At 47.5% G+C, this 27,298-nt stretch overlaps 2 protein-coding genes across 3 annotated transcripts in view; one reads left to right on the top strand and one right to left on the bottom strand.

The window, feature by feature from the left end:
* Window positions 1-27,298, top strand: part of Ift140 (intraflagellar transport 140) — an 88,082-nt gene that overhangs the window by 43,485 nt on the left and 17,299 nt on the right. The gene's annotated exons all lie outside the window — the stretch shown is intronic.
* Tmem204 (transmembrane protein 204) lies at window positions 1,642-26,749 on the bottom strand. Its single transcript, XM_021637153.2, has 3 exons — window positions 25,781-26,749; window positions 15,510-15,665; window positions 1,642-2,420 (listed from the first exon to the last, which is right to left on the bottom strand). Exons 1-3 carry the CDS (start codon window positions 26,058-26,060, stop codon window positions 2,176-2,178), a joined length of 681 nt encoding a protein of 226 aa, XP_021492828.1. The 5' UTR covers window positions 26,061-26,749; the 3' UTR covers window positions 1,642-2,175.

Genomic DNA, 27,298 nt, shown 5'->3' with positions numbered 1-27,298 from the left:
GGACCTTTGGAAGAGCAGTCAGTGCTCTTGACCGCTGAGCCATCTCTCCAGCCGTTTTTCTTATTTTTTAATTAGATTTTAATTTTTTTAATATTAGTTACGGTTTATTAACTTTGTATCACAACTGTATTCCTCTCCCTCATTCCCTCCCAATTCCACCCTCCCTCCCTCATCTTCTCCCTACCCCTTTCCAAGTCCACTGATAAGGGAGGTCCTCCTCCCCTTTCATCTGACCCTAGCTTATCAGATATCTTCAGGCCTGGCTACAAACTCCTCCTCTGTGGCCTAGCAGGGCTGTTCTTCCCTCGGGTGGGTGGGGGGAGGTCAAAGAGCCAGCCATTGAGTTCATGTCAGAAATAGTCCCTGTTCCCCTTACTGGGGTACCCACTTGGATACTGAGCTACCATGGGCTACATCCGAGCAGGGGTTCTAGGTTATATCCATACATGGTCCTTAGTTGGAGATACAGTCTCACATAAGACCCTTGTGCTCAGATATATTTGGTCCTTGTGAAGCTCCTATCCTCTCCAGGTCATACTAACTCCCCCTTCTTTCATATGATTCCCTGCACTCTGCTGAAGGTTTGGTTATGAGTCGCAGTATCTGCTTTGATACACTGCTAGGTAGAGACTTTCAGAGGCCCTCAGTGGTAGGCTCCTGTCCTGCAAGGCCACTTTTAAATCTTTAATGTACTCTCTATAGACATATATAAAATACTAATGTATATAGGCACATCCATAGTATTAGTGTATGGCCAGAATTAAAAATGTGTTATAGGAAGAGACAAGGGGAGGAAGTCATAGCTAAACACTTGAATGTGTGTGTTGTACTATGGACATGTACCTGATCATTTCTACAGTGTGCTGAGTGTGTTGTGTGTGGCCAACCCATAAGTGCTTGTATGTCATTGTAGGTCTCTGCGTGTTTAAGGCACCAGTCTGTTTTAGTGTTCTGACTAAAGACAAAGACTTGGCACAGGATAGGCTTCAGCATTTAGAATGATCGATCAATTTGAGTTACTAGAAGGTTGAAAGCAACAAACTTTGACATTTATTAGGAGAGGCAGCCAGAGGAGGGCATCTTACTCCTGGCTTTCATGTCCTGATAGTGCCAGTTTCTTCTTGCTGCCTCTGCCAACAGAGACTCCTGCCTCCTGGTGGCCATGATCAAGTAGTGCAGCATCCAGAGGAACCCTCTAACAAGGATGTGTGCGCTAGGACTTTGGTCACAGATGTGATCAGACAGCCCTGGGTTCTGTGGGCCATTTTTAACACCAGAGGTACAAACTTTATATACTTTCTGGGGAGCCACTGACCGAGGGATTCAGCCTGTCTGAAAGCAGCATGGCCTCTGGAGGTATCCAATAGCCTCTCCCACTCTAGCTGGAGAAAGGCTGAAGGTCTTTCTAGGAAAAGCTTTCTGGATTTCCTCTTTTCTGTTCTGTGTGTTGATCTGCCATGACAGGCCAGTTTTCAGAGTGCAGGAATGTGGACTTCTGAGTTGCATGGCCATGACTTAGGGTATGTGCCTCCTGGGGATCCCTAAGGAGGTCTTCTCAGTTCTTTTTAGTGTCATCCCACAGAAGACTCAGGAAAAAAAATGCAGCAATATGGGCACATAAAGCACAAGTTTTAGACACAGTTCAGAAGCTTGTGTTTATTTTAACTTAGACAAATAATCAGGAGTAAAACATACACTACTAACCTGATCCTGACATAAAACCGTTACCACCTGTTAGAAATTCTGTTTCATTCAAGGATTATCAGACCCTTCATGAAAAGCTTCCTGGCTGTTGTGCTTTATAAAAGTAACCAGGGATACCATCTTAGCAGATGCAGAATAAATTAACCCCAAATGGAGGTGGAGAGCAAGGTGCCCACACTGCCTCCTTCCCCGCCTCAGCTTCTAGTCTCCACCTTTTAAACTTGCATGATGTGAAGCCATGCTGTGCTGCTGGCTAAGGAAGATTGTGTCAGAAGTAGGTGGCACAATGGCATAGAGACACATAATATATTCATATGTAACATAATAAATGTACATGAGTATCATACATATGTATATATAGGTAGCCCAGACTTGCCCCACACCTCTGCACAAGCAGGGCCCGGGACAGTCTACTGGTTTCTAGACTATGACGTTATAGTGGTTATTCATAAAGTCCCAGTAAGGGTATTCTCAGCATGGAGACTCCACATAGTCATTATCCAAGCCACGGCGGAACCGTGCTGTGAGGGAACGACTGATGACAATCACCCGGGGTGCCATGCAGTCCTCCCTCCGGTGAAGAATGTTCCAGATGAGCATCGCAGCCGCCAGGGTGGCTAGAAGGCAGGCACCAATATTCAGGTAGCAAGACCAAGATAAGTTGGTGTAGGGGCCAATCCTATAAAAGGTCACCAGTCCAATGACCAGCACGAAGCCTGCAAAAAAGAGGGGGGGGGGTTTAGAAGTTTGTATCCAAGTAGTAGGAGCTCTGTCCAGAGCCCCTAGGAGTCAGGCTCTCTCTGTGTCCTTCAGTGCTGTCCTAGGATGGGCTGAGCTTCTTTGTGTCATCCTGACTATCTCTTGCAGCCTTCGCACCTAGAGGTCGCAGCCAGGTTTGCATCTGGGTGGCTGCAGGGAAAGAGACAGTAGAGGGTCCTGCCCTGTCAACCTCTTGCCATCAGGCCTGCTCTTGAGGGTCTGTCAGTATGGCTGTCTACAATCCCCACATCTGGAAGGCAGCCTTCCCAGCCCCAGACAGGACCAGCCATCATTTAGTTAAACTGAATTCAATTACCTCTGACTTTTATAAATGCTTAAATAATTTGAAGCAAAAGCAAATAGATATTTCTTAAATTTTAACTAGAAGCAGACTGGCATCACTGGTTTAAGTCCCTGTTGGAGAGTTTCATACCCATGGCTCTGCTGTCAGCACAACAGAGGTTCCCTCTCTTCTATCCAGGTGACCTAGAGCTTGCACTCCAGATGAGCACAGACAGGTTGGGGTCTGGTTTGTGTCTGGTTTTGGTAATGTTTGGTTTCCTTTCACTTCTCAAGAGAATTTCCCTCTCCCTGCCATTCCCCACCTGCCTGTGCTGCTGCTGGGCCTTCCCTCCTCTCCATAACCACCTTGTCTCACTAATCCTTTCTTAAGGAGTGACGGTGGCTTGATCTTGCTAGTTCTTATCATAGGAAAAATTTCAGTTTCCTGCCCAGACTGTGTTGACTTAAGATGCCAGAACACAGCTGCTTAACAGAGAAGGCAGCACTAGGAGACTTGCAGACCTTGGTGGGTAGAGCCTCTGCCATGCTGCTGCCCAGAAGCTGGCCCTGGGAGACAGTTGCAGGGGCTTACCAGGCCTGGGAGGTTATAAGGCCCAGCTCAACTGTGGGACCAAGAGTGAAAAGGGCAGGGCAGACACAGAGGCATGGTGGTGGGGGAGGACACCGGGATTCCATATTGCCCCAACACAGGCCAATCCCACTTCTTCCCCAGCAGCACCCTCCTCCAACTATCCAGCTGGGTCTTTCTTACATGCAAAACAACAGACTCTCCTATCACTTGGGTTGGTCTGGGTCCAACATGAGCCCTTCAGGTTCATCCATATCCCTTCCCAGAGCTGTCATCAAGCAGAACCCATGCTGCTGTCCCTCTATAGCCTGCATGTTGACATCTGTAGGTCTATTTAGAACATTGCATTCACTCACAAAACCACCACTGTTTTCCTAATCACGATGGCCCTTTGTGGTCCCAGAGCAAAGAGCAGCATCAAGAGAGACAGACAGGGACAGAAAAACAAAGACTGGAAGGACAGGGGAATAACAGCTTTGACTTTTCTAAATGGCTGTTGCCATCTCACCCTCACTGGGCCTTCCATAAACAAGGAACTGAAAGAGTCTGCTTTCCTCCGTCTTGTCCTACTAAATTAATTTATGTCCATGTTCTTTGTGGAATTTTTCATACATGCAGAGCTACTAAAATTTGCATTTCAGCAGGCGTGGTGGTGCACACCTGTAATCCCAGGACTCTGGGAAGCAGAGGCAGGTGGTCCACAAAGTGAGTCCAAGGAAGCCTGGAATTGAGCGGTTGGAATTGAGGCAGACTGGGTACACAAGTTGCCAGTTTGTGTCTTCAGAAACAATAAATAATAAACAAGGAATGATATGAAGCCTAAGGAAACAAGACCAAATAGGGGAAAAAAAGATGCCAACAGGGTGAGCAAGTAGGAACCAGTTGCTACTGAGTATCCAACCACCTGTTCCCCTTTCCTGAATCACCCTTTCTTTATGTCTGTGCATGCCAAGAAACATTGATAGGGCTGGAGGGATGGTTCAGTGGGTAAATGCTTGCGGTACTAACATGAGGACCTTAATTCAGATTTCCAGAGCCCATATGAAAGCCAGACATGGCAGAATGAGCATGGAACTAAGGGGATGGAGACGGGTGGATCCTGGGAAAGAAGAGAAGCACACACTAGCCAACCAGTCTAACCAAAAGGACAAGTTTCAGGTTCAGTCAGAGATCCTGTCTCAAAAATAAGATGGAGGATGGCTCTATCACGGGGTAAGGGCACTTGCTGCCCAGTGATATAACCTGACAACTGGAATTTAGTCCCTAGAAGCCACATAAAGGTGAGAAGAGAGAACCAGCACCACAAAGTTGTCCTCTGACCTCGGCATGCCATGCATGTGCTGTGACACGCACACTCCTACACATACAAAAATGATTTTTTCCTTTGTACAAAAAAAAGAGGTAGAACCAAAAGTAAAAAATTAAAAAAAAAAAAAAAAAAACAGAGGTAAAGAGCAATAGAGGAAGATACCAAATTCATCATCTAGCCTGTGGCCACACAGACAGGCAAGTGCACTTGCATGTACATATACTCACTACACATGTTGGTTGGCTTACGGGTGCCTGAGCCCCAGGGGATCCAGTACTCTCTTCTGGACTCTTTGGGTACCTGTACTCATATGTACAGATAAGCACATATACACATAATTTTTTTTTATGTTTAAGAGTCTTTTTAAAGGAATTCCTTTTTTGTTTGTTTGGGGGCTTTATGAGGGGTTGTTTTGGTTCAGTTTTTTGAGACAGGGTTTTTCTTTGTAGCCCTGCTGTCCTGGAACTTGCTGTGTAGACCAGGCTGGCCTTAAATCCAGAGATCTTCCTGTCTCTGCCTCCCAAATACTGAGATTAAACTTTGGTGTAGGCAACCACAGCCCAGCAAATTCCTAGATAGATAGATAGATAGAAAGATAGACAGACAGACAGACAAAAGATTTTCTCTGAAACTTGTTTTGATTAAAATTTCTTTAATGGCTCTGAACCTTCTGGGAAGGACTAAGGTACATCCATGGAACTAGGAAAGCTATCAAGGGAGAAACAGCAAGTGTTAGCACATGCAGGGCAGACAGACCTGACTGAGTCACCAAGGCCTTGCAGGAACAGTGTGGTATGGCCCTGCGGCTCACAGTTGCACTCGCAGGGGCATTATGACATGAAACTCCTGTAGTCGTGACCCAAGTTGGCCTCCTCCAAGATGGGCCCACAGGGGATGGCCCAGCAGAGGACAGCAGTGCAGCAGAGAGAGGAGATGAAAGTCTCAGATGTAATGGGCCAGGAGGACAACACAAGAGCACATACAGACAGTCCCTGAAGAGTTCAAACTCAGGCTGGACTGCATCTCTGGAAAATACACAGGCTATAAAACTGTCAAGAAAGTGTGGTGTGACTGGACCTGGTGTGCAGAAGAGGGGTCCCCTGTGGGGAGGGAATCTTCATGGTCAGTTTACCATACATGTAGGAGTCCCACCTGCTTTAAGTCCCCTGAATGGGTGTGTCACAGTGAAACATGTCAACAGATTGAGGGACAGTTGTTGATTCTGCAGGAATAAGCACTTCCTGCTGCTAGGTATGCAGCAAGTGACCTGCTCCATGGTTCCATGTTCTAGGTTGTGCTGGCTGACACCGCGAGGACATTGATGCATCTCATACCTCCTCTTGCAGCCACACTCCAAATTTTCATGAAGCAAAACTTAGGTCTTCCCCATGTATGAGATGCTTCATGGCCTCCTGGTGCCTTAGATGTGACTCTGCTCCCAAGCTTGTCAGCCCTGCCTGTCCTGCTACCTCTTTCCCTGCTGCCTGTGGCTTCCATAACTCAGACACAGCCCTGTGAGGAATGGACTCCTCTTGCCTTGATGCTTGATAGTTTAAGAGCTGTGTCCATCCCTTGGCTATCTTATGGTGGTTGGTCTCCTCCTTTTGTTTCTGTCTCCCATATCTGGGCGTGCCAGAACTCCCACATACCAAGGACTGTCAATAATTACTTGCTAAGTAAATACTGTGAGGCAAATCACAGCAAATGGGAAACAAAATATAATGGTGTGAATCTGTTCTAGGATGGTGAATTCACATTTCCCCCAAAGCTATCTGTCTGAGGAAGTTAAGACCAAGGTCGCCTTCCCTGAGATGGCATTTGATAGTATCTTACTATACCAGGAGGTGTGGGCCCTGAACTCTGATTTAAAATGGGGGTGGGGGGTGAGTATGAAGTCCCTCAGGACAAGCAGAAAATTAGCCCAGCCTCCCAGCACTATGACAGTTCTCTGCAGGGCTACTCCTCAGTGGCAGCATAGCACCTAAGCATATTCTAACTGACAGGCCAGTGTCACATGAGATGCAGGATGGGAAGCAGCAGCTCCGCTGGCCTGATGTTTGCCAGTATCACAAACTCGCTTAACTATTACTTTGCTATGATCTCCCCCCACCCCGCCCTCCGGAGGATTCGGGGTAAGGGACGTGCATGCTAGGCAAGTGCTCTACCACTAAGCAGCCCTTCCTTTCTTAGCACCAGCATAGTATATGTGTATGCTTAATATATTATTCCCATGACTAGCTATATTATTTATCATGCACACAAACTGAAGTTTCAGAGAATATGTGTGTTTCCAGGAATACCACATAAGATGAAAAAACACTCATCAGAAATTAATTAAAGAAATACAAATTTATGTGTGCATCAAAGACCTGGAATAGTTCTCTGTGTCCTGAAAATATAAGTTGGAAGATTAAAAACTGTAGATCTGGGCTAGGTAGATGGCTCAGTTGGCAAAACACCTGCAATGCAACCATGAGGACCTAAGTTCAGATCCCCCATAAAACCCATGTGTTAAAAAAAAAAAATCCAGGCAATGGTGGTGCATGCCTTTACTCCAAGCACTTGGGAGCCAAAATCTCTGAGTTTGAAGCCAGCCTGATCTTCAGCATGAGTTCCAGGACAACAGGGCTACACAGAGAAACCCTGTCTCAAAAGACTAAATAAAGCTTCACAGTGGTGCAAATCTGTAAAATCCCCCCCACACACACACACTTGATGCTCAATGGGGAGCAGAAGGGAGGAGACAAAATCAATGTGGAGAATGATGAGGAAAGACCTGATATGGACCTCAGGCCTCCACATACCAGCATATATGCACACATCTACACTAACAAGGACATACAGCATACATGCACACCAGATCACACACACATCTATAAACAGGGAGCCTGACTGATGGACACTTTACAAAGAAAAATGAACAAGGCAGTCCTTCACATGTTTCATCAGTAGTCATGGAAACCTAGCAGTATCCGACCTGGGGCTGGACTGAGTTCCACACATCTCACTTTTCTCACCGGAGTGCAACTCAGAGTCCACACCTTACTGGCTTTTTCATGTTAAAAATGCAGAAAGGAAAATGTAGGGTGTTCCCTGTGGAAAAGCCTAACTATTTAATAAAGTCCCACAATGGATACTGAAATGGTGGCACACACCTACAGTCCCAGCACTAGGTCCTCCCAGAGACAGGAGGACCTTGAATTCCAGGCTAGGCTGGGCTACATAGAAAGACCCTCTCTCAAAAAATAAAAGCACTCGTTCTGTGTAAGGATCAGTCTGAGCTTCATTTCTGTTGTAGGATCAACTCTGACCACATTAGAAACACATATAGACAAAGCAGAAACAGAATAGTCTGTTCATTCTCAATATGGATTCTATAAGGAATCTCAGCACAGGGAACTAGGTGTGCCAAGGACAGCCCAGGGACATGAGTCCTGCAAAGAGAGGACCTGATACACCGTAACAGGAATAGCTACTAGCATCCTGCAGCTCCTACAGTTGTCAGCCATCCAAGCCCTGCCCTGAGAGCCAGCAGATGAGCCACTATGGACCAAGATATGTGATAGGAAGAAATCACCCTTTTGTTCAGTGTCATCAATAAAAAGCAAATAAAAACCAGGGAGATGTGTCTCTCCATGAGTTGACTGCATTGCCACACAAGTCCCTGTCGTTTGTGAAAAGGCACCTGGAATCAGCAGGCTCAGCATATCATACTACAGACGTTATTCTGAAATAAGGCTAGCTTCCACTTTCATTACCCCTAAGTAGAGGCTCCCTTTCTCCTGTGTCCTTTCCCCTGAAGACTTCTCTCCCACAAATCCTCAGTGATGTAATCAGCCTGTCCAGAACCCTACCAAAGGGAAGTGCTTCAGCAAGTGCTCTGTTCTGCACATGGGATCAGTTCCATCTCTATGAAGTCCTGTTGCCAAAGCAAACAGCCTCTTCCTGTGCGCTGGCCAACGGAGGGCGGTGTGAATTCCAGCACAGTGGAGAGCGTCCCTTTCCTCTCTTTCTTCCTTCCTGCCTTCTTCCTGGGGCCTGAGCTTCTGTCACAAGGTCTTCCTTTTGGAATGACTATCAAACATACACACAGGTGGCATCAGAGGAAAGACACTGGGGCTGACCTCTGGTGCTCTGCTGCAATTGAGTAAGCAAAGTCCCTGTGTCCTAGAGGGAACATGGCTGGCTTCTAATAAGCATACTGAAAAAGGGACAGTTGCAAACACTGCTATGTATCTAGCATGTGTGTGCAATGAGGGAAAGTGAGCAAGCCAGGCCTTTCCCTCTTTCATCACTAGTCTTGAATCCCTTGTGTTAAGAGACCCAGCACTTCATGACATGAGCCTGAATCTTTTTTTTTTTTTAATCCAAATGGTTCTTTCTAGTAGGAGGATCTGGGGCATTGAGGAGGAAGGAATCATGTTCTTCTAAAGCTCCCAAGTGACTCGGTTGGGGAAGGAAAAAGGGGAGGAGAGATGAGGTATTATAACTAGGATGCAGAGTAGTGTTTGAGGACCAGGACCAGATAAAGAAGACAGAAAAGGAAATTATCCAGACCAGCAAAGTCTCATCAAAAGATACTTTGGCATAACACGATCCACAAGTCTAAGAAAATATCAGATTTTCCACCAGCTCACAAGATGCCATTTCAGCTAGTGTTGACTACCCTCAGCAACGAGTAGCAATGTTGGCCTCCTGGAGAATGTGAAACATCCCTGAGTGTGTACTTAAGTCTTGCTATCAGAAGAAGAAATGTTACAGTTACCAGGAAAGGATAAAGGGAACCATTATGTGTGATTCTGGAGAGGCTCTGGCTGTTTGGAGGGACTTGGTTTGATGTTGTTGGAGGGGGTTGGTTATCCGCTTGTTTTAAGACAGAGTCTTAACTATGTACCCTGGCTGGCCTAGAACTTGCTCTATAGACCAGGCTGGCCTCTAACTCACAAAGTTCTGCCTGCATCTGCCTCCCAAATGCTAGGATTAAAGGTGTGCACCACCACGCTGGGCCTCTGGCAGTTTTTGACCAGGTTCAGAACTGGCTGAGCTAAGAGATGAAGAACAGCTCAGAGCCCAGTGTTGAAAGTGGTCTTGGCGACGTTGACAGCCACTGGATAATAAGTGCCTTAAGTAGAACACACCTTGTAAATGGGCGTTTAAAGGCCGAGCTGTAGAAGTCAAAATGCAGGCAGTCAGAAGTAGACTAGTGCAAATTTGCCAACTTCAGAGAAACAGAACGGTATCGCACAAGACTCAGGCTTGTTGCTAAGCTTCCGTAAAAGATTTATTCGCCAAGTGTGATAAAACATGCAGGTAATCCAGCACTCAGGAGGGAACACAGGCGGATTGTGAGTTTGAAGCCAACCTAAACTTCATAGCAAATTGAAAACAAATCTAAACTTTATAAGAAGAGACCATCTCAAAAAGCCAAAGACTTGAGATTGGGTGTGGTGATGCAAGCTTGTAGTAACTGCTCAGAAGATAGGAGCAGGAGGAAAGCCAGTCTGAAGACAGCCTGAACTACATAGTGAGTTCCAGGCCATCGTGAACTACATATAGAGCTCTAGGCCAGCCTGGACCCCCTAACATGAAGTGAAAAAAAAAAAAAAAAAAAAACAAAAAACATTTTCCTTTTTTGATGGCTGAGCATCTAACTTAGTGGTGAAGTTCTTGTCTTACATGCACAAAGCCCACCATGAAGGCATCTTTAAATAAAATAATTAATTGTGAAATAACTTATACAACACACCTTTTCCCAAGATTCCCTTGGCATCAAAGAGACAAATTGGTGCTATATGACATGTTTGGGACTTTTTTTTTTTTCTGTGTACTGCCATTGTCCGAAGAGATTTGGAAATGGTTTATATAAACTATAATGGTAATGAGTGTAGAAGAGGCACTTTTAAAGGGGAATTCAGGTGAGAGGCTTGGCTGTCAGGATTACACATTCACTGTCACCTCCGAGACCTCCCACTCCCATCTCTCTGGCTCCCAGAACAAACTGTAGAACTTTCTAAGTCTGACATTCCATAGGGAAGGTGCCATAAGCCCTTTCATTTGTCAATAGTGCCACCCAGACATGACTAAGGAGACAGTGACCCCACTACCTTGACCCCCTGAGTAGTGTCCTCACAGTGGGACTCCTGAGGCAACAAGGCCCTAGTGATGGCAGAGGAGTTGTCCTTTGGATGTGCAACTTGATCCTATTACAAGCTTTATGTCAACACTAACTCATTGGCCCCCTGGAATCTTATCTTCAGAACCAGCTTAGTGAGGCCTGGACCATACTTTTGTAAATGCTAGAGGAATAGGCAGGGAGGCCACTCCAGAGACATGTAGACTTGACTGACTTCTAGCTCACCCACCTGGAGTGCATGGCAGGAGAGCCCAGGTTCTGCACTCAAGGACACGGAGAACATACATTGGGGATGGTACCTCCTCGATGTGGATATCACCACAGGGTTTTAGGGGACAGTGACATCCTGTAGACAGCATACCTATGGATCAGAAGGTCATGTGCTCCACCCCATATTCAGGAGACATAGGATGGTGGGATTCAAACAAGGACTTGATAGTGGGCAGAGCCAGGTGTGGAACCCAAGTGGCCTGTGCTAGAGCCAGCATGCTAATCGGGATAAGCCTGAAGAATCTGGAAGTCCTCAAAAGGCGTGTAGAGCTGAGATGCCTCCTAACCAGAGCTGTGGACCCTCCCCAGCTCCTTGCTGTGCTCCAGGTGCTGTTTAGTCTCAGTGAAGAGCCAGAGGCCACACAAGCACATTCCCTTCACAGACCACTCCCCCTACACACCCAGTGCCACTTGCCCTCCTCTGCCCATGCTATATGGTGAGTTCCAGGCCAGCCTGAGCTACATAACAAAAGAAAAAGGGGGCTGGGGGCATGTGGGAACCCTGAGTTCCTTACCCAGTACCATAAGAAAGTCAAGATGACAAATTTGCAAAAGATGAGGCAAAGAGGAGAAAAAAGAGCAGAGGAAATAGAAATGGGCCTACAGAGCATGAGCAGAAGTTATGCGCAGTGGCTTCAGTTGTGAAGACTTCTGTGGAGAGACCAAAAGATAGCACTCGGGCCCAATGTTTGGAGCCAAATGCTCAGGACCCCAGCTCCTCATTGCAGACTCTGAGAGGGTTCTGTATTCTGTGTCTTCGTGGGCTGACAGTCAGCTGATCATCATACTACTGGGCCTTGGGAGGAGACAGTGGGAGACTCTGACATTTTTAAATCTATGCTATGCCAGTTACCACAGAAAGCCAAGAAAGGGGGAATGAGAAAAGAAGGTGGAAAGAGCAAGACAGACCATGTGGAACTGCAAAACACTGTCACAGGCATCTCCCCCCACTTGTCTTCCCCAAGACTTTGGTGGGCACTTCTCTAACCATGTCGAACTCTGTGTCTCGGGACCTGCCTCCCTCACAGACACACAGCATGCAGCTATCACAGGGGGAAATGTGGAAATTGATTGAGTAGACCGTGTTGAGGGCACGTGGAACAAGGTTCATGAAACAATTTTCCAATTTCCAGATACAGCAAAATTAGACTTGGACAGTCCTTAGCAGACACTGGAAATGCCGTGGCATGTACTGGGTTGCTTCTATAAAAGTAAAGCCACACAAGACTGCTGGCACCCCATGAAAACAGTAGCTTCACACAGCTGTCCCTGGTGTGTTGCTGAGCAAGGGTCCCTCCGAGCTGCCGTTCTTGCAGGGGGAGAGATGGTCCCTTGACTAGCCCAGGGCTGTGCTGAACACAGTGACTAGCAAGTGGGAGCACAGGCAGACAGGGAGTCGGTCTGCCCTTTGGTGTGTTGCTTCTGCTGGTTTCCAGGGTTTCGCAGCCTCCCCAGTCTATTCCACATACTTTCCTCTTTTCATTAGCATCTTCTTTCCCCCTGCCCACCCACCTCGCCCCAGCACTGGGACTCGGGTTCGCTTCACAACAGGTAATAGCAGGCGTTTCCTCGTCCTGTGACAGGACATCCTGGCGCCCCACAGTCTCTCCCTGGCTTTAAAACAGACCCAAGCACAGGAAAAAACCCAGCTCTAAAATTAGCAGCGCGATAGAAGAAAGGCACATAGCTGTTCTCTGTACTGTTTGTCAATGAAACGAGTCTAAACAGGCCAAATGCATTTCCTTTTTGGGCAAAACAGACCTGTCAGGGTGATAGTCAAATGCCGAAGGGACAAGGCAGCCTAGGAGGCATGAGAAGCTTCCCAAACTGCCCCAGGAGCCACCGCCCTCATTGCTCTGGCTTTTTCCGCTGGCCTCCAGCTGTTGGGTAGTTTTTGGTCAGAGATGGTCTAACCTTTCCAGAGGTTGTGATGGCCTTAAAATATTCAAAGTAGAAGTATACTAACTCAGCACCTTCAGGAGGCCCTTGATACGTTCCCTCCAAGACTGCCAAAGACAACTTTTTTTCAATGAATGGAAGTTTCCCCCATTTTGATGTTTCTTTGCTGAGTATTTGGAAGCAACTCTATTTTCTCATAAGACAGTTGCTTTGCAGGAGGCCACTGTCAGTTCTGCCATCAGTCACACAAGTTCTAATCACTCCAAGTAAGAGTCTCCAGGATGTTAAAGTAAGAAAGGTGGCAATCGGGTTGATTATGACATGAGAAGTAGTTACTTACACAGTCAAGAACTATTAAGAAGAAAAATAAACAATGAAAGAACTATTGTTCTTTTTTTTTTTTTTTTTTTTTTTGCCACTAAGGTGTTTTTTATTTGTTATTTTTTAGGGAGAGTGATGGTTCAGGGTCTCACCGTGTAATTCTGACAGGCCTAAAACTCACTATATAGACCAGGCTGGCCCTGAACTCATAGAGACTTGCTTACCTTTGGCCCCAGAGTGCTGGAATTAAAGGTGTATAGCCCTAGCTTAGTGTCTTTTCTTTGTTTATTTGTTTGTTTGGTTTTGGTTTTTTGAGACAGTGTTTCTCTGTGTAGCCTTGGCTGTCCTGACTCATTCTGTAGACCAGGCTGGCCTCTATAGAGATCCACTTGCCTCTGCTTCCCATATGCTGGGATTGAAAGTGTGTGCCACGATCACCCAGCTGTATGGTATATTTTTAAAACTCAGTTTTCCTGTGGTGTTTTCAAAATCTCCCGTTTCATTCTTGAGGATGGATTCAGATGGTAGAGGTCCTCACTTGAGTGGGAAGAAATATTTGTTTTATGTGTGTCTGATGAGTAGAGGGCAAAGTGAGAAGCTTTTCTAAGCATGCCATGTTGTATATTCAGTGGCAAAGGTGGGAAGAGGGCAGGACTGACCCTCAATTACATCTGCATGTCAATCTCAGTGTTTCTCATGTCCAGTGGGAGCCATAGAAATGGCCTTATGTTGCATCTGAGTTACCAGCCGCTGGCTCAGTGATTGGCTCGCATTCATAGAGCCAGGACACTGTTGGAGCTCCCCTACCACTGAGACTTCACAATTTTCCCAACCCCCCACCCCCACCCCTTCCTGCCTCTGACTGGCCACAGGGAAGTGACTTTCCCAGGACCATTCCGCCACACTATTCTTAGCATTCAGGGTAGCAGGGCTTCCTGACTCCCACCAGGCGTTCTCTCGCACATGAACACCGGTCAGCCTCGTTCTGGAAACTGCTTCTCAAGAAAGATAAAGGCCCGGGATCTATTCATTATTCCTAGAATGATTCACTTCAGACTTCCTGCCGTTTCCCCCATCAGGAGTATGCACTGCACACAGGAATGGCTAGAATTCTAAAGAAAGGTCGACTAAGCGTATCCCACAGCCCACTCCAGTGGACCTGTGGGACGGTCACTTTTGTCCATAGACCCTACATAGACACCTATAGACATCCTCAGCAAGCTGCAAGAAGCTTGAATTTCAGCTAGTTGTTAATGATCCTAACAGCCCTGAGCCCACACGACAGAGCAGTGGAACCCCCGGGCACTGTGAGATAAGTTACAGACAGCCGCCATGACCTCTACCACCAGTCTAAACCTTCCACAAGTGTGTGGATCATTTCTGGTAGTGACACCAGGAATGACTCTTGTCCTTTAAAAACAGCAAATTTTCAGTCAGGCATGCTAGCATGTGGCTTTCATCCCAAAACTCAGGAGACAAAGACAGGTAGATCTCTGTGGTTTAAGACCAGACTAGCTTACATAATGAGTTCCAGGCCAGCCATGGCTACATAGTGAGGAAACAAACAAAAGCCACTAACAAACAAACAGCAGATTTGCTCCCACCATATCTAATCTTGCACACAGTATCCCCAGATCACTAGGGAGGTGGGTGGCGGGTGCAGTGTTCAAAGGCAGCTCTGCTCTCTGATGACCCAGTGTCATGCAAGGCCAGTTTATAGTCTGCGTCTGTGTTACAGCCAGAAGAGGAGCCATGCAGGGGTGGGCATGTGCTGCATTCACTCAGGCTGTGTATAACATGCTTACATGAGCCTCTCACTGGTCATGAGCAAGGGTTTGTGCTGAGCTCGGGTCAGGCCCATGGAAGCCTCGCTTAGACAAAGCTCTGCCTTCTGTGGTGTTTGTTAGCTGAGCAGGCTGGGACCGGGCTGGGGCTGTCTCCCACTTCTGCCCAACAGAATCCAGCTCTTCCCCAACTGCTTCAAATTGGCATCAAGTGCACACTGGCACGCAGAAGGGCAAATGTACAGGTTCTGTAGACTTCGGAAAGCAGAGCAACCTTACTTCAGTACACTAGGCCCACCTTTAAAACAGAAATGAGCTTGACAGGTAAAACGCCTGTATCTGTACCTAAAGCCACCCAATGCCCTGGGGTGCTCTCCCCCATGATAGCAAAAGGACCCAGCGGGTCTACCAGCTTTGTGAGGGCCACACATGGCCACTCTACCCGCCTTGGGTACTTACTTGCCAGCTGGAATGCAGCAGCCATCGCCTCCTCCCAGCACTGGGACTCTGGTGACATCAGGGGCAGGCCCGTCAGACCGAGGACGAAGGTAATCTGGCCCACGGCAAGTGCAGCTGTGGCCACCAGGTTGCAAGCACGCATCATGTCAAACTGTACTGTGGGCCAAAAGGAGGGAAGGCAGGTGGTCAGGATGGTGAGCCACTTAGGAAGAGGCAAGTCAGGCTGGCCACACTCATTTTCAGTGGTAGCTGCTTTCTTTCTAGGTCTTTACTGGACCTTTGAAAAGGCACTTCAGACAGCCAGTGTCTTCTCTGAACAGCGCTCTCTGCCAGCACCTTACCCACCCCAGATTCTCCATGCTGTCTTGTCTCTCTCACCAGCCACATAAGAACCCCCTAGCTTGTCTGCATTGGTCACGTCCTGCCGAGGCTGGAACACTGCTCTGTGATTTGAGTCCTTGTGTGTGTGTGGTATATGTATGTGTGTACATACGGTGCTGGAGGACTTCCTTATGTATGTGCACACAGAAACCAGAGATCAACTTCAAGTGTTTTCTCTATTGCTCTCCACCTTAGGCTTTTGTTTTTGTTTTTGTTTTGTGGGTTTGGTTTGGTTTGGTTTGGTATGGTATTTGTTTTTTTGAGACAGGGTTTCTCAGTGTAACCTTGGCTGTCCTAGACTCGCTTTTTTTTTTTTAGACCAGGCTGCCTCTGCCTCCCAAGTGCTAGGATTATAGGCATGCACTATCTTGTCTGGCTTCCATCTTAGTTTTTGAAATAGGGTCTCACTGAGCCTGTATCTCATCGTTTTGGCTAGACTGACTGACCACTGAACTCCTAGGGTCTTCCTGTCTCTGCCTTCCCAGTGCTGGGGTTACAGGAACACAGCACTTCACACAGGGTTATTGTAAGTGCCGGAGATCAAAACACTGATCTTACACGGCCAACAGTTTACTCAGAAAGCCATCTCCCCACCCCCTGATTTGGATCTTGATAAGACAAATGTTCCTTTTTCTCAGGTGCTGTGTTATAATTGAAGCTAGGAGGGAAGATCAGTCAACAGTGAAATGTTTCTTGCTTAGTAATGGACACCATGGGTCCTCAGCTGCTGTCCCCAGTTAGCTGTTCAGATACTACATTGCTTTTATTCTGGTTTGGGTTTTTTGTTTGTTTCTTTCTTTCCTTCTTTTTGTTTTTATTTGTGTGGGGTTTTTGCTTTGGTTTTGGTTTGTTTTTTGAGGCATGATCTCTCTACATAGCCCTGGCTGTCCTGGAACTCACTATGTAGACCAGGCTGGCTGCAAACTCAGAGAGCTTTTCATCCCTCTGCTTCCAGAGTGCTGGGATTAAAGGCATGGAACACAACACCAAGCCTGAAACTCAGCAGCGTTACCACGCCCTCCTATGGGCAAAAGACTTGAGCCTATAGCATTAAGAGACTGCACTTGGCCTCTCTGCCAACAAGGGATAGAGCAGGGACCAGACTTGAGTGTGTTAAGCCCAGGCTCCATCCCACGCACCTCCTAGGCCCCACTTCCTTCACTCTATCAGCAGCCAAAGTGGTGCTCCAACCTTGGGCCTGCCTTCCTGTCCTTTGCTCCCTGCCCCACACTCTGGTCTCAGGAGAAGGGCAAGGCAGAGTGCGGTTGGTGAAGTGTTGAAGGAGAGCATCTGGCCCAGAATTTTGTCATTATTCCCTCGCACCCCCTGCTGCCAGGTTGAATGTTACACCAAAGCCCACACTGTGAGATGGTAGTACACCAGAATGCAGACATCTATAGGCTCTGCTCATTCCAGATCAACAGCAGATCTATCAGTGGAGACGCCAGACACCAGGGGGTGGACTCAGTCAGAGCGGCGTGCCATAGCCCAGCCTCATGTGTCCATGTCTGTGGACTAGCAGTCATAAGGAAATTCTGATTCACAAACTTCTGGCAGATAAGTCAGTGCTCAGCTCAAACCAGACTTGAAGAGTGGAGGTGCTGCTCTTCCCAAGTGTGAAATTGATTCTCACAATGGGCTTACAACAAATGGTATCATTGGAAACACAAGAACTGAACATAAAAGAGCACAGCCTTCCAAGATCCTTGAGGAACATATGCTGTGAGGGTCCTGTAGGACTGTCGTCTTTTGTGGGCAAGGAAGGCACAGAGGCTGTCACAGGATGGGTAGCCTCTTTTGTGTGAGCCAGCAAGTAAGGTTCCATGAATAGAGACCTAAAGATCTTCTGTCCCACCTCTCATAAACCACTGAGAGGCAACCCCAGGGAGGGGAGGGGCAGTCTGCTTCGCCTCAGAGGGGTCTTAAAGGGCTGCAAGATAGCATTGAACCATTACCGCCGATTTTGGCAGTTCTGCTTGGTTGACCTAAGTGTTTATTGAAATGCAATATACATTTGCAAAAGAGCTCACAGCTGTCAGGCTCAGTGTCTGCCTTTCCTCTCATCTCAAATGGGTTCTGTATCTGGGCACCTGCTGGGCAGCTCTGCCCTTTGCCTATCTGTCTGTCCATCCAATCCATTCCCAGAGCTCCACCTTCTCAGGTTCCCCTCACCACACATCAAAGGCAGATTCTCAAGTCCCATTTCCCCTCCTCTAATGACACGATCTAATAGGTGATTATCTAGAGTAAGGTAAGGCCTGGAGGTAACAATTCAGAGGCCTTGCAAGTCTCATCCATCTGGCCAGAGACCTCTGTGCACTTCTCTGTTCGTGGAAACTGACTTTGTCCATCAGTCAGCCTCCACACAGGCGAAGGGTAAAGTGTCATGGGCACCTCTGGATAAGAAGCAGCTTATCTACGTGTTGTGTCAGCAAGCGTTTGGGATGGTGCTAAGAACTTACTTAAAACCACCCCTCGCTGGCAGCCATGAAGCGAGGTCCCTTTTCCTTCAGTCCCTTCTCAGACACTATGGCAGTTTGAGAGAAGTCATCTTGTCACATGACCTGAGCACAGACTTGCTTTTGGGGTGCTGTGCCATGTGACTGCCATCTCTGCCTGGGCCTCGGTGTGCTCCACCCCATCTTCATGCTGGATGGTGTCTGATTCATGCTCCTTACAAGGTCATGTTTATATTTAGGCTGTGGAGTCACGGAGTCATCCAGGGGTTTTATGCCACTTCCTGCCACCAAGGGTCAGCCTGTCCTGCCCATTGTGTTTCAGGCTACTTCCTCTGCAGAGAACTCTCCTGTCATTTAGCACTTCAGGGCCCCTTCTAGATCCCTTTTCCAACTTGCCACCTCCAATGTGGAGTAACACAAGCAGGTTTTTGAATCCAGTGAACCTTGCATACCAGCTGCATATATGAAGAGCTCTGTGGATGTATCAGATCTTAAGCTTACTGGACAGTCAGAGCAGCCCATGTATCTGGTGGCCCAACAGAGCAAGATGTTGCTAGATCAATAGCAGTTGCCACTGCTTGGATCCTTCTTCCCAGGCCGGGCACTTTAGCAGCTGTTTCTCCTAATTTACTCACAGTAAAGCAGGCAGTCTCCAGCAGGGCCTGCTTCTGTTGACTGAGAATTTATGTTCTTTAGTCCTTAGTTACACCAGCCAGAACACAGATCACTAAACACCCTAACACAGCTGCTTTAAAGGGGCATGAGGGAGGGTCTGGCGAGATTAATCAGCAGCTGAAAGCACCTGCCATGCAAACCTGAGGACCTGAATTTGATCCCCAGAACCCACATAAAGGTGGAAGAAGAGAACCACCTCACAAAAGCTGACTTTTAATCTCCACATAGCACCATGGCATGCATGTGTGTGCATGCTAATAAAGATAAATCTAAAACATTAAATAAAGGGATAAGAGATGTACTAGGGTCTGGCAATTTAAGACTCCTGGTTGGAGCCAGTCGTGGTGGTGCATGCCTTTAATCCTAGTAATCTGGGTGGCAGAGGCAGTCGGGTCTCTGTGAGTTTGAGGCCAGCCTGGTCTACAAAGTGTGTCCAGGAAAGCCAAGGCTTCACAGAGAAACCCTGTCTCGAGAGAAAAAAAACAAACAAACAAACAAACAAAAAAACACTTCTGTAGGAAATAGGGAAGCAGGCAGGCATATCCCTCAAGGTATAGACACAGTTTAAAACAGGTTAAGTGTGTCTTGGGTTCTAGAAGGATGTAGAGGGAGGAAGAGCAACAGAGGAACTAGGAGCCCCAGGGGCAGGTGACATGTTCCTTGAACTGTGAGACACACAGAATGGTATGATTCTCCGAGGCCCAAGGAGTGCCGTTCCAAGGCCTAACGGCTCTCACCTCCCACAATGGACTTGTAACAGGGCACATAGTGGCTGGGGTTCAGGCCAGTGGCTGTCTCTGGATTTGCTGGTTGCACCTCCCTCCTTTACAGCTAGCCTGATAATGATCTCACACTGCAGGAGGCTCAGCCCCATGCTGTGTGCTTCTGAAGGGTGCCCTGTCCATTTGGCAGGCTGTGTGTGCTCCAGAAGGCTTCCTCTGTGATCTGGAAAGGTATTTCTACCTATACCAACCTGCATTCTTCAGAGTACCCTGTCATCTGTATACTGGACTTTCTGGTGTGGCTGGGTTTTATTTATCACCCCACGTGTGTTGGAGCGTGTGGGTGTGGGTTCAATTGTATTTGAATGTACATGTGTGTGGAGACCAGAGGTTGATGAAGAGTATCTTCCTCGATTACTTTCCAACTTCTATACTAAGGTCTTTTCATTTGACCAAGAGCTCGTGTAGCTTTCCAGCTTGTTCCTCTGCCTCTGCTTCCTGAGCATTCAGTTACAGGTGGGTCACCACACCCACCTGGTATTCACCTGGAGCTAGGACTCTGAACTCTGATCTTCATGTTTTCACAGTAAGCACTTTGCCCTCTGAGCAAGCTCTCTAGCCACTGTGTAGTTATTTTATCCCTTCTATCAGGGCTTCCTTTTTAAAATGTATTTTATGTATGTAAGTATCTGCTTACATGTGAATCTGGGCACCATATATGTGCCTGATACCCACAGAGGCCATTGGATTCTCCCAGTACTGGAGTTACAGGTGGTATGAGTCACCATGTGGGTCTGGGAATCAATCCCAGGTCCTCTGGAGGAGCAGGAAGTAATCTTAACCACCAAGCCACCTCCCCAGCCCATAACAGGGCTTCTTAAATTTTTCCCACTCAGAACTTCCCCTTTAAAATTTTTGATTTGGTTTGGTTTTTTTGAGTCAGAGTCTTACTGTGTAACTCTGGCTCTCCTGGAACTCACAGACATCCATCTGCCTGTCCCTCCCAAGCACGGGGATTAAAGGTGAATGCCACCAACACCTGGCTGGCTGGCTGGCTGGCTGGCTGGTTTACTGTTTATTGATCTATCAATCTGTTGAGGCAAGGGTTTCTTTATGTAACCCTGGCTGGCTTTGAACTCTCTACATAAATCAGACTAGCCTTGAACTCAGAGTCCTCCTGCTACCCAAGTGCTGAGATTAAAGGTGTGTGCCACCACACCTGACCTTACACCCCTTTTTGTTTACATATCTCTTGTATATAGATAGGTAGAATAAGAATGTAAACCGAGCATTTACTGATAATAAATTATAAAGACATTTTAAGAATAATTTTGGTATACATATATAAATTTACCATTTCTTAAAAGACAAAAGCAAATTGCATAGTAATGAGATGAATGTGTGATAAAGAATTAAATCTTGGGTTAATATTTGGTACTGTAGGATGGTAGAGCATCTTCAGTTTTCAGATTTTGATTTTATCTACTTTTTATTTATTTACATTAATTGATTTATTGGTAGTAGAACAATGTGAATTTCATAGAGGGTGTTTAGAGATCAGAGGACAACTTTCAGGAACTGATTCTCTCTCTCCACCATGTGGGGTCCAGGAGTCAAACTCAGGTTGTCAGGCTTGTCTTAATGCCTTTACCTACGTGGCCATCTTGACAACCCATACTTATTTTATTTTACTTTTAAATGGTATGTTTGTTTTCATGTTATCTGCATCAGCATGTCTGAGGGCATCAGAGCTCCTGGAACTGGAGTTACAGACAGTTGTGAGCTGCCATGTGGGTGCTTCCCATGAGTACATAGTATAAGATGGCAAAAGTAGAATGAATGCAGTTTCAGAGATTGCTAAAAGTTTTGTCTGAATCCCAAATCAAACTTTATTTTAATAATTTCTTTAATGAAACTCAAGCCATCAAATCAAACATAAAAGAGGAAAAATAGGCAGTGAGTAGTGGCACACCTTTAATCCTAACACTCCGGGCAGAGGCCGGTGGATCATTCTGAGTTTGAGACTTACTTGGAATGTATAGCAAGCTCCAGGCTGGCCAAGACTATATAGTGAGACCTTGTCTCAAAAAAAAAAAATCATTTACTATAATTCTAAAGATGTATCAGTTGGTACACACATGTTGAGGAATGATGGTACAAAGAGAACATTTAAAATCTCTGTTACTTATTATTAAACAATTAGATTGCTGTAGGAGCAAGAAACTTAGCAGTGAAAACCCTGCCATTCATAACATACCAAGTTTCAAATCAGTGCTGAGGAGTCAGGCAGCAGCCCTTGAGACACTGTGTGGCATGAGGGCATAAAGCACAAGGAAGTGCCAAGTGCACATTGTATTTTCAGGGCCAAGGCTGTAGTGATGTGTAGTGAGGAACAGCATGGGCTCCCCTGCCCAGATCACCACAAATTCATTATCCATTTGATTCAGAATCAACTTTTGGTTGTTGAACATTCAGAAACTTTTACTATTGCCAGATTTTTTTGTGATCTCTCCACCTATACACACACACATTAAATTATGCAACTAACTCCATATGTGAGCATGACTGACAGTTTAAGAAACTGCGATTTAATATAACCACTCAGAGACTCCGCTACTTTAAAGTGTAATTGAATTGGGAAAGCATGGAAATGTGATGCTGAATGGTAACAGCAGAGTAACGGCATGCTAGGCAGCCCAAGCTTCATCTTGAAGGCCAGGAAAGGAGCTGAATAAATGACAGGACTGTTTGGAAAGAGAGTGACCCAAGTAGTTTGCTTGGGGGGTATACATTATCAATTAGGGAGGGCAGAAGACTGGCTCAAGGAGCCAGGAAGACAGTGCAAACTGACTGCTGGCCTATCCTTTGCCCTCCGCCCTCCCCTTCTACTGTCCGTCCTTGTTCCTGTCTTCCTGCCATACCTCTGCCGTACTTCATGTCAGACTCTGCAAAGTCATTCACTCCCTGCCTGAATGAGATCTCCTTGAGTCACACGGACTGCTGCACAGCCCGCACCCTGCTGAGAAAGAAGCACTCCCTGTGAGGCTTGTAATCAGCCCAAGATGTCAGTTAAAGCATGGCATAAATGTGCCTAACCAAAAGTCAGCCAGCTAGCCTGTCCTGACGTCAGCATGGCACAAACGTGTGTAGAGATGCTCAGGGATCTCCCTAGGTAGCATGGAGGTCCAGCTGATTTGTGCCAGGGTTCAAAGTTTATATTCATTATTCAAGTAGACCTCTGGCCTCTGGCTTCCAGTTTCCCTGAGGGTAGAGGATCCCTGGTCAGTAAAAAGGCCCTGGGTACTATGTAACAGAATGGCCAACTGGCAGAAAGATCTCCATGACCCTCCTGGGGAGGCCCCAGTTTGACATGGGAAAGGCCCTACCTGGATAACCCATGTTCCTATCCAGAACTCTCCAGATATCTGGAGCACAGAGCCCTTAGACCAGAGTTCAGAATGTCATGGAATGAACCATGTCCTCATTCTGCATCTCGGGCAGGTCCCTTACATGTTTGCAGTTAAAAGCACTGAGTGATTCCAGCTCCGTGTGTTCTACAGGCAAGAGCGCATGGCCCAGGGCTAGCAGGAGGTGTTCTTGCCAGATGGCCCGACCAGTGATGGAAGTGCTGAGAGTGGCCTGTCCTGTAGTCTTGCCCCAGTGCCCTACACTGCTTCTCATAAGGAAATTGTGAACAAGCCACATAGCCGTGTGACACAGACCAGTATGCCCATTGTGTGTGTTGGAGGGTTTTAGAAAGTGTCATTGCTCGGGCATGAAGGATGTTACCCCTGATGCCATCTGTCTAGGTGTCAGAATTTGAGCAGCTGCCCCTCCTCAGAGTGCTGATTTCTAGAAGCACTTGAGTCACATGGTGGGGTTCTGCATGAGTCTCAAGGCTGCTCACAGGTCTGATTTTAGATGGTAGCAGCTAGCAGATGGCCTTGCCTTACAGCCTGGGGATATAGGTACACATGGGTGGGGGCATCAGGCATCACTGGCCATGAGGTTGCTATTGTCTCTGTCCATGCAGAGCAGTGTGGCAGCTGACATAGAATGGTCAGCACAAGTGGGAGCAAAGCTCATGGAAAGGAGAAGAGAGGAAGAGACCAGCAGCATCTCTCCCTCCAAGGCCCCTGGGCACAGAGCCAAACAGTCCTGTCCAAGCCAGGGGGTTAGGGACCAGCTTCCCTTCAGGAAATGCTGACTTATGGCTGCTTTGTTCCTATTACACTTCAGTGTCAATGTGTGTTAGAATGTGTTAGCAACCAGAAGCACCCATTTAGTCTGTTTCCCAAAATTTCACCCGGTTACTATTACCAAGAAGCTTCTCAATGACTTTTCTGTTATTTGAACAATAGTTGCTACTCAGATTAAAGATCCACTACTGCAGCTGCCATAGTAATTGCTAAAGGATTTTTTTCTTTTCTGAGACAGGGTCTCACTCAGACTAGCCTGGCTCAGCACCTGAGTGCTAGGATTACAGTCATCTACCACCAGCCCAGCTTAGGAAACTATTTTTAAATTGTCTAGGGAGATCATCAGGTAAAACAGCAGGTTCACAGAGGTGGGAACCACAGGAAGGCACAGGTAAGAGGGAAAATGTGGGGTACTCAGGGCGGGAGCAGCTGAGTCTGCCATGCTGTCACATAGATGTGGCCAGGGAGGATGTCTGGCCTGGCCTCAGAAGGTGGAGGGTGGGAAAGACAGGTGTCCACACAAGATGTTCCTGGGATGCAGCTGCTGGAGCTCAGGAGGTGGGGAAGGGAGGCAGCACTGCACATGTATCACAAGGGACAGCCAGACTGTCTGGGGACTTTCTGGTCCAGAATGGGCTGCGTCCAGAACTGGCTGTTGTCAGAGCCTAGTGAGAAGTATGAGGCAGGAGCGCCTGCCTACACTTGGCCCTGCCTCAAAAGACATGAGGCCTCTAGGGCTGGGCAAAGCACAGCCCGAATGAAAAGCTTGGTGGAGCTTCAAGGTTACTAGCTTTGCTGTTGAGCCTGAATGGTCATAAATGCAGAAGGAGAGCTCTGCCCTAACATACCACACAGAGACCCAAGGTCAGCTGTTTGGCCTCCTACAAGACACCTAGATCCTGGAAGTATATTCATCTTTGATCTTTTTCTCAATAAAAGGCTCCTTACCTGTTATGGCCCAATGGAAGAGGCCAGCTACCTCACTGTAAGCCTGGTGATGTTCCCCTCCCTGGCCTGCAAGCCCTCTGTTGGTCAGGTGCAGAGTTGAGGGGGCTGCACTGGGCTCAGCACTCAGGATTTCCAGAAAGTCCCCCTTAACACTAAGTCCCATGCATTCTAAACATCATTGTCATCTTCCAACAGCAGCCCTCGGGCCTGTAGCCTCCATGGCAGTTTGTAGTAGACTGGGCACTCGTAAGACAGATCTCCTGCCAATTTTAGTGGCTTGACATCTGGAGAGAACTTGCATGTCAGCAGACGTGCCTATTTTAGGTAGCATTTTCATATTTATATAACCCTTTCTTCTTGTACTCTCAAACTTGAGCACTATTTATTTTAAAATGAAGTTCCAAACTCCCAGGGTAGTATAGAGACCCCAGGATAAGAGAGCTGGGAAAGGAGAAAGGCCACCATGAGGAGGGGAAAGTAGCATTCTGCCTTTTGCTGCCATGTGCCTCCTCTGGTCTTCTGGACATCCTTCGCTGTCCTAAAGGCCTTGACCACCTCAGGAATTAAGACAGAACACACCCAGATGTTCTTACTCATCTTTCTTTACTTGTTAGTAATACTTCTTTTTAACCGAGGAAAAATGGCTTGATTTGACCAGGATACCCATCTTTTATCCTTCAGCCACATACAATGGCAGAGAAAGAGCCTCCAGCCACATAAAGTGAAGTCCCTGTGAAATAAGCCAGGGGCAGGGTCTAGACCCAACAGGGGAGCTATATAGCATGATGGTGGGCATGAGGCCCAGGTTCCCTGACACCACCCATAGCATGAGTACAACCTCCCCTCACCTAACCATGTAAAGGTGACAGAAAAATAAGGAGACTTACGTTTGACGGTGCCTCGGGACTCCTGGAAACCTGCTGATTCAGAGCCCCATCCTAGCACCTCACAGTCATGGGTGTCCACCTGCCCAGCTCGGGTCCCAGGGCTTGTGCCTCCCTTACCCCTGTCCACCAGCCAGCAGGACTTCCACAGCCCCACACTCCGCTTGCGTCCGTCCTCCAGTGTCTGGTACACCCAGTTGGGGGTAAAGGCTGCTGCATTGTTGAGGATGAGGGAGACAAGGGCCACCAGCACAGCTGTGGCCACAAGTTTCTGGACAGTCATATCTGACTGCCAGTACGGTCTATCTCGGAGAAAGTTCCAAGTCCCAGTCAGCTGCTGTGCATCCAGAGAACGCTGAGGTGCTCTTAGGGGTGGCTAGAGAACATCACCACTCATCCTTGGGAAGCTATGCAGCAGCTCCAGCCAGGCACATGAGGATGTAGGTGGTATGGGGAGAAGCCCATGGGATAGGTCCAAGTGAGCTGGTCACAGCCCTTGTCTTATCCTCCCTCTTGAACCTGGAGCAGGGACAAGCCTGTGCTGAAGCTGGTCTCCCCAAGACCCATTCCAGGGAGAAATCTGGGGCACTGTCTGCACCAGCAAGAATCCAGAGTTGTGAGTGGACGTCTTCTTTGGAACAGAGACCAGGGAGGCTCTATCCACAGCCTCTTGCCTACAGCAGTGGAAAACAGAAAGTAACTCAGGAGGCAGGCACAGCGTGGGAATCGGCTGGGTCACACTCCTCAGAACTGGCTGTGGGAGCCAGTCCGACGGAGGAGCAGGGTTGTGGAAGCAGTGTGGGTTTGGCCACCTCTCTGCTGCCTATCCTGTCTTGGTACCTCTGCCACAAATGGCAGGTCCTGGAAAGCAGAATGCCTGCTACAAGGAAATGTGTGTACGCGCGTGTGTGTGAGCTCCCGTTTCCCTGTCTCTCAGCAGAGAGGAAATGGTTGTTTTTGAGGCTGTTTTTGGTGAGCAGGAGGGCGTAGCCAACTGCAACAAATAGCAGCCCTGCCACAGAGCCAGACTAACAGGATGTGCTTCCTGATGGGAAAGGCCTGGGGAGACTTCTGAGGCCTGCTCCAGCCCACCCCTGGCTGCCCCTCCCCATCTTCCTGTCCCATAGGAATAGTCAGGGATGCCAGCCAGGGCACTCATCTTCTTACCTGTTGCCAACAAACCTAGCCAGTTGTGCTAGGTCCTGGACCAGGGGATGCTACAGACACCACAGGCAGGCAGAATCCTAAGGGACTAGGTGTCCAACTGTCCCCATCTGTCCATTGCTCCCTGCATGATAGGTGCTGTGAATCCCCAATGTCTACAGTAATGGTTCTCAGCCTGTGGGCCACAACCCCTTTGGGGCTCAAATGACCCTTTCACAGGGGTCACCTGACACCACTGGAAAATACAGATATTAACGTTACAATTCATAAGAGTAGCAAAATTACAGTTGTGAAGTAGCAGCGAGATAATTTTATGGCCGGGGGTCACCACAACATGAGGAACTGTGTTAAAGGATT

The sequence above is a fragment of the Meriones unguiculatus genome, chromosome 11 (genome assembly GCF_030254825.1).
Source record: "Meriones unguiculatus strain TT.TT164.6M chromosome 11, Bangor_MerUng_6.1, whole genome shotgun sequence".
Taxonomy (NCBI): domain Eukaryota; kingdom Metazoa; phylum Chordata; class Mammalia; order Rodentia; family Muridae; genus Meriones; species Meriones unguiculatus.
The sequence above is the reverse complement of the archived record's forward strand: the minus strand, read 5'-3'. Positions and strand labels throughout refer to the sequence as shown.

Bases quoted from the DNA above. Each gene is read 5' to 3' on its own strand.
- Tmem204 (XM_021637153.2), bottom strand. From the start codon at position 26,060: ATGACTGTCCAGAAACTTGTGGCCACAGCTGTGCTGGTGGCCCTTGTC. The intron at 15,666-25,780 runs GTAAGTCTCCTT...TTTGGCCCACAG, and splicing joins GTCCCGAGGCACCGTCAAAC to TACAGTTTGACATGATGCGT. The intron at 2,421-15,509 runs GTAAGTACCCAA...TCTTTTTTGCAG, and splicing joins TGCTGCATTCCAGCTGGCAA to GCTTCGTGCTGGTCATTGGA.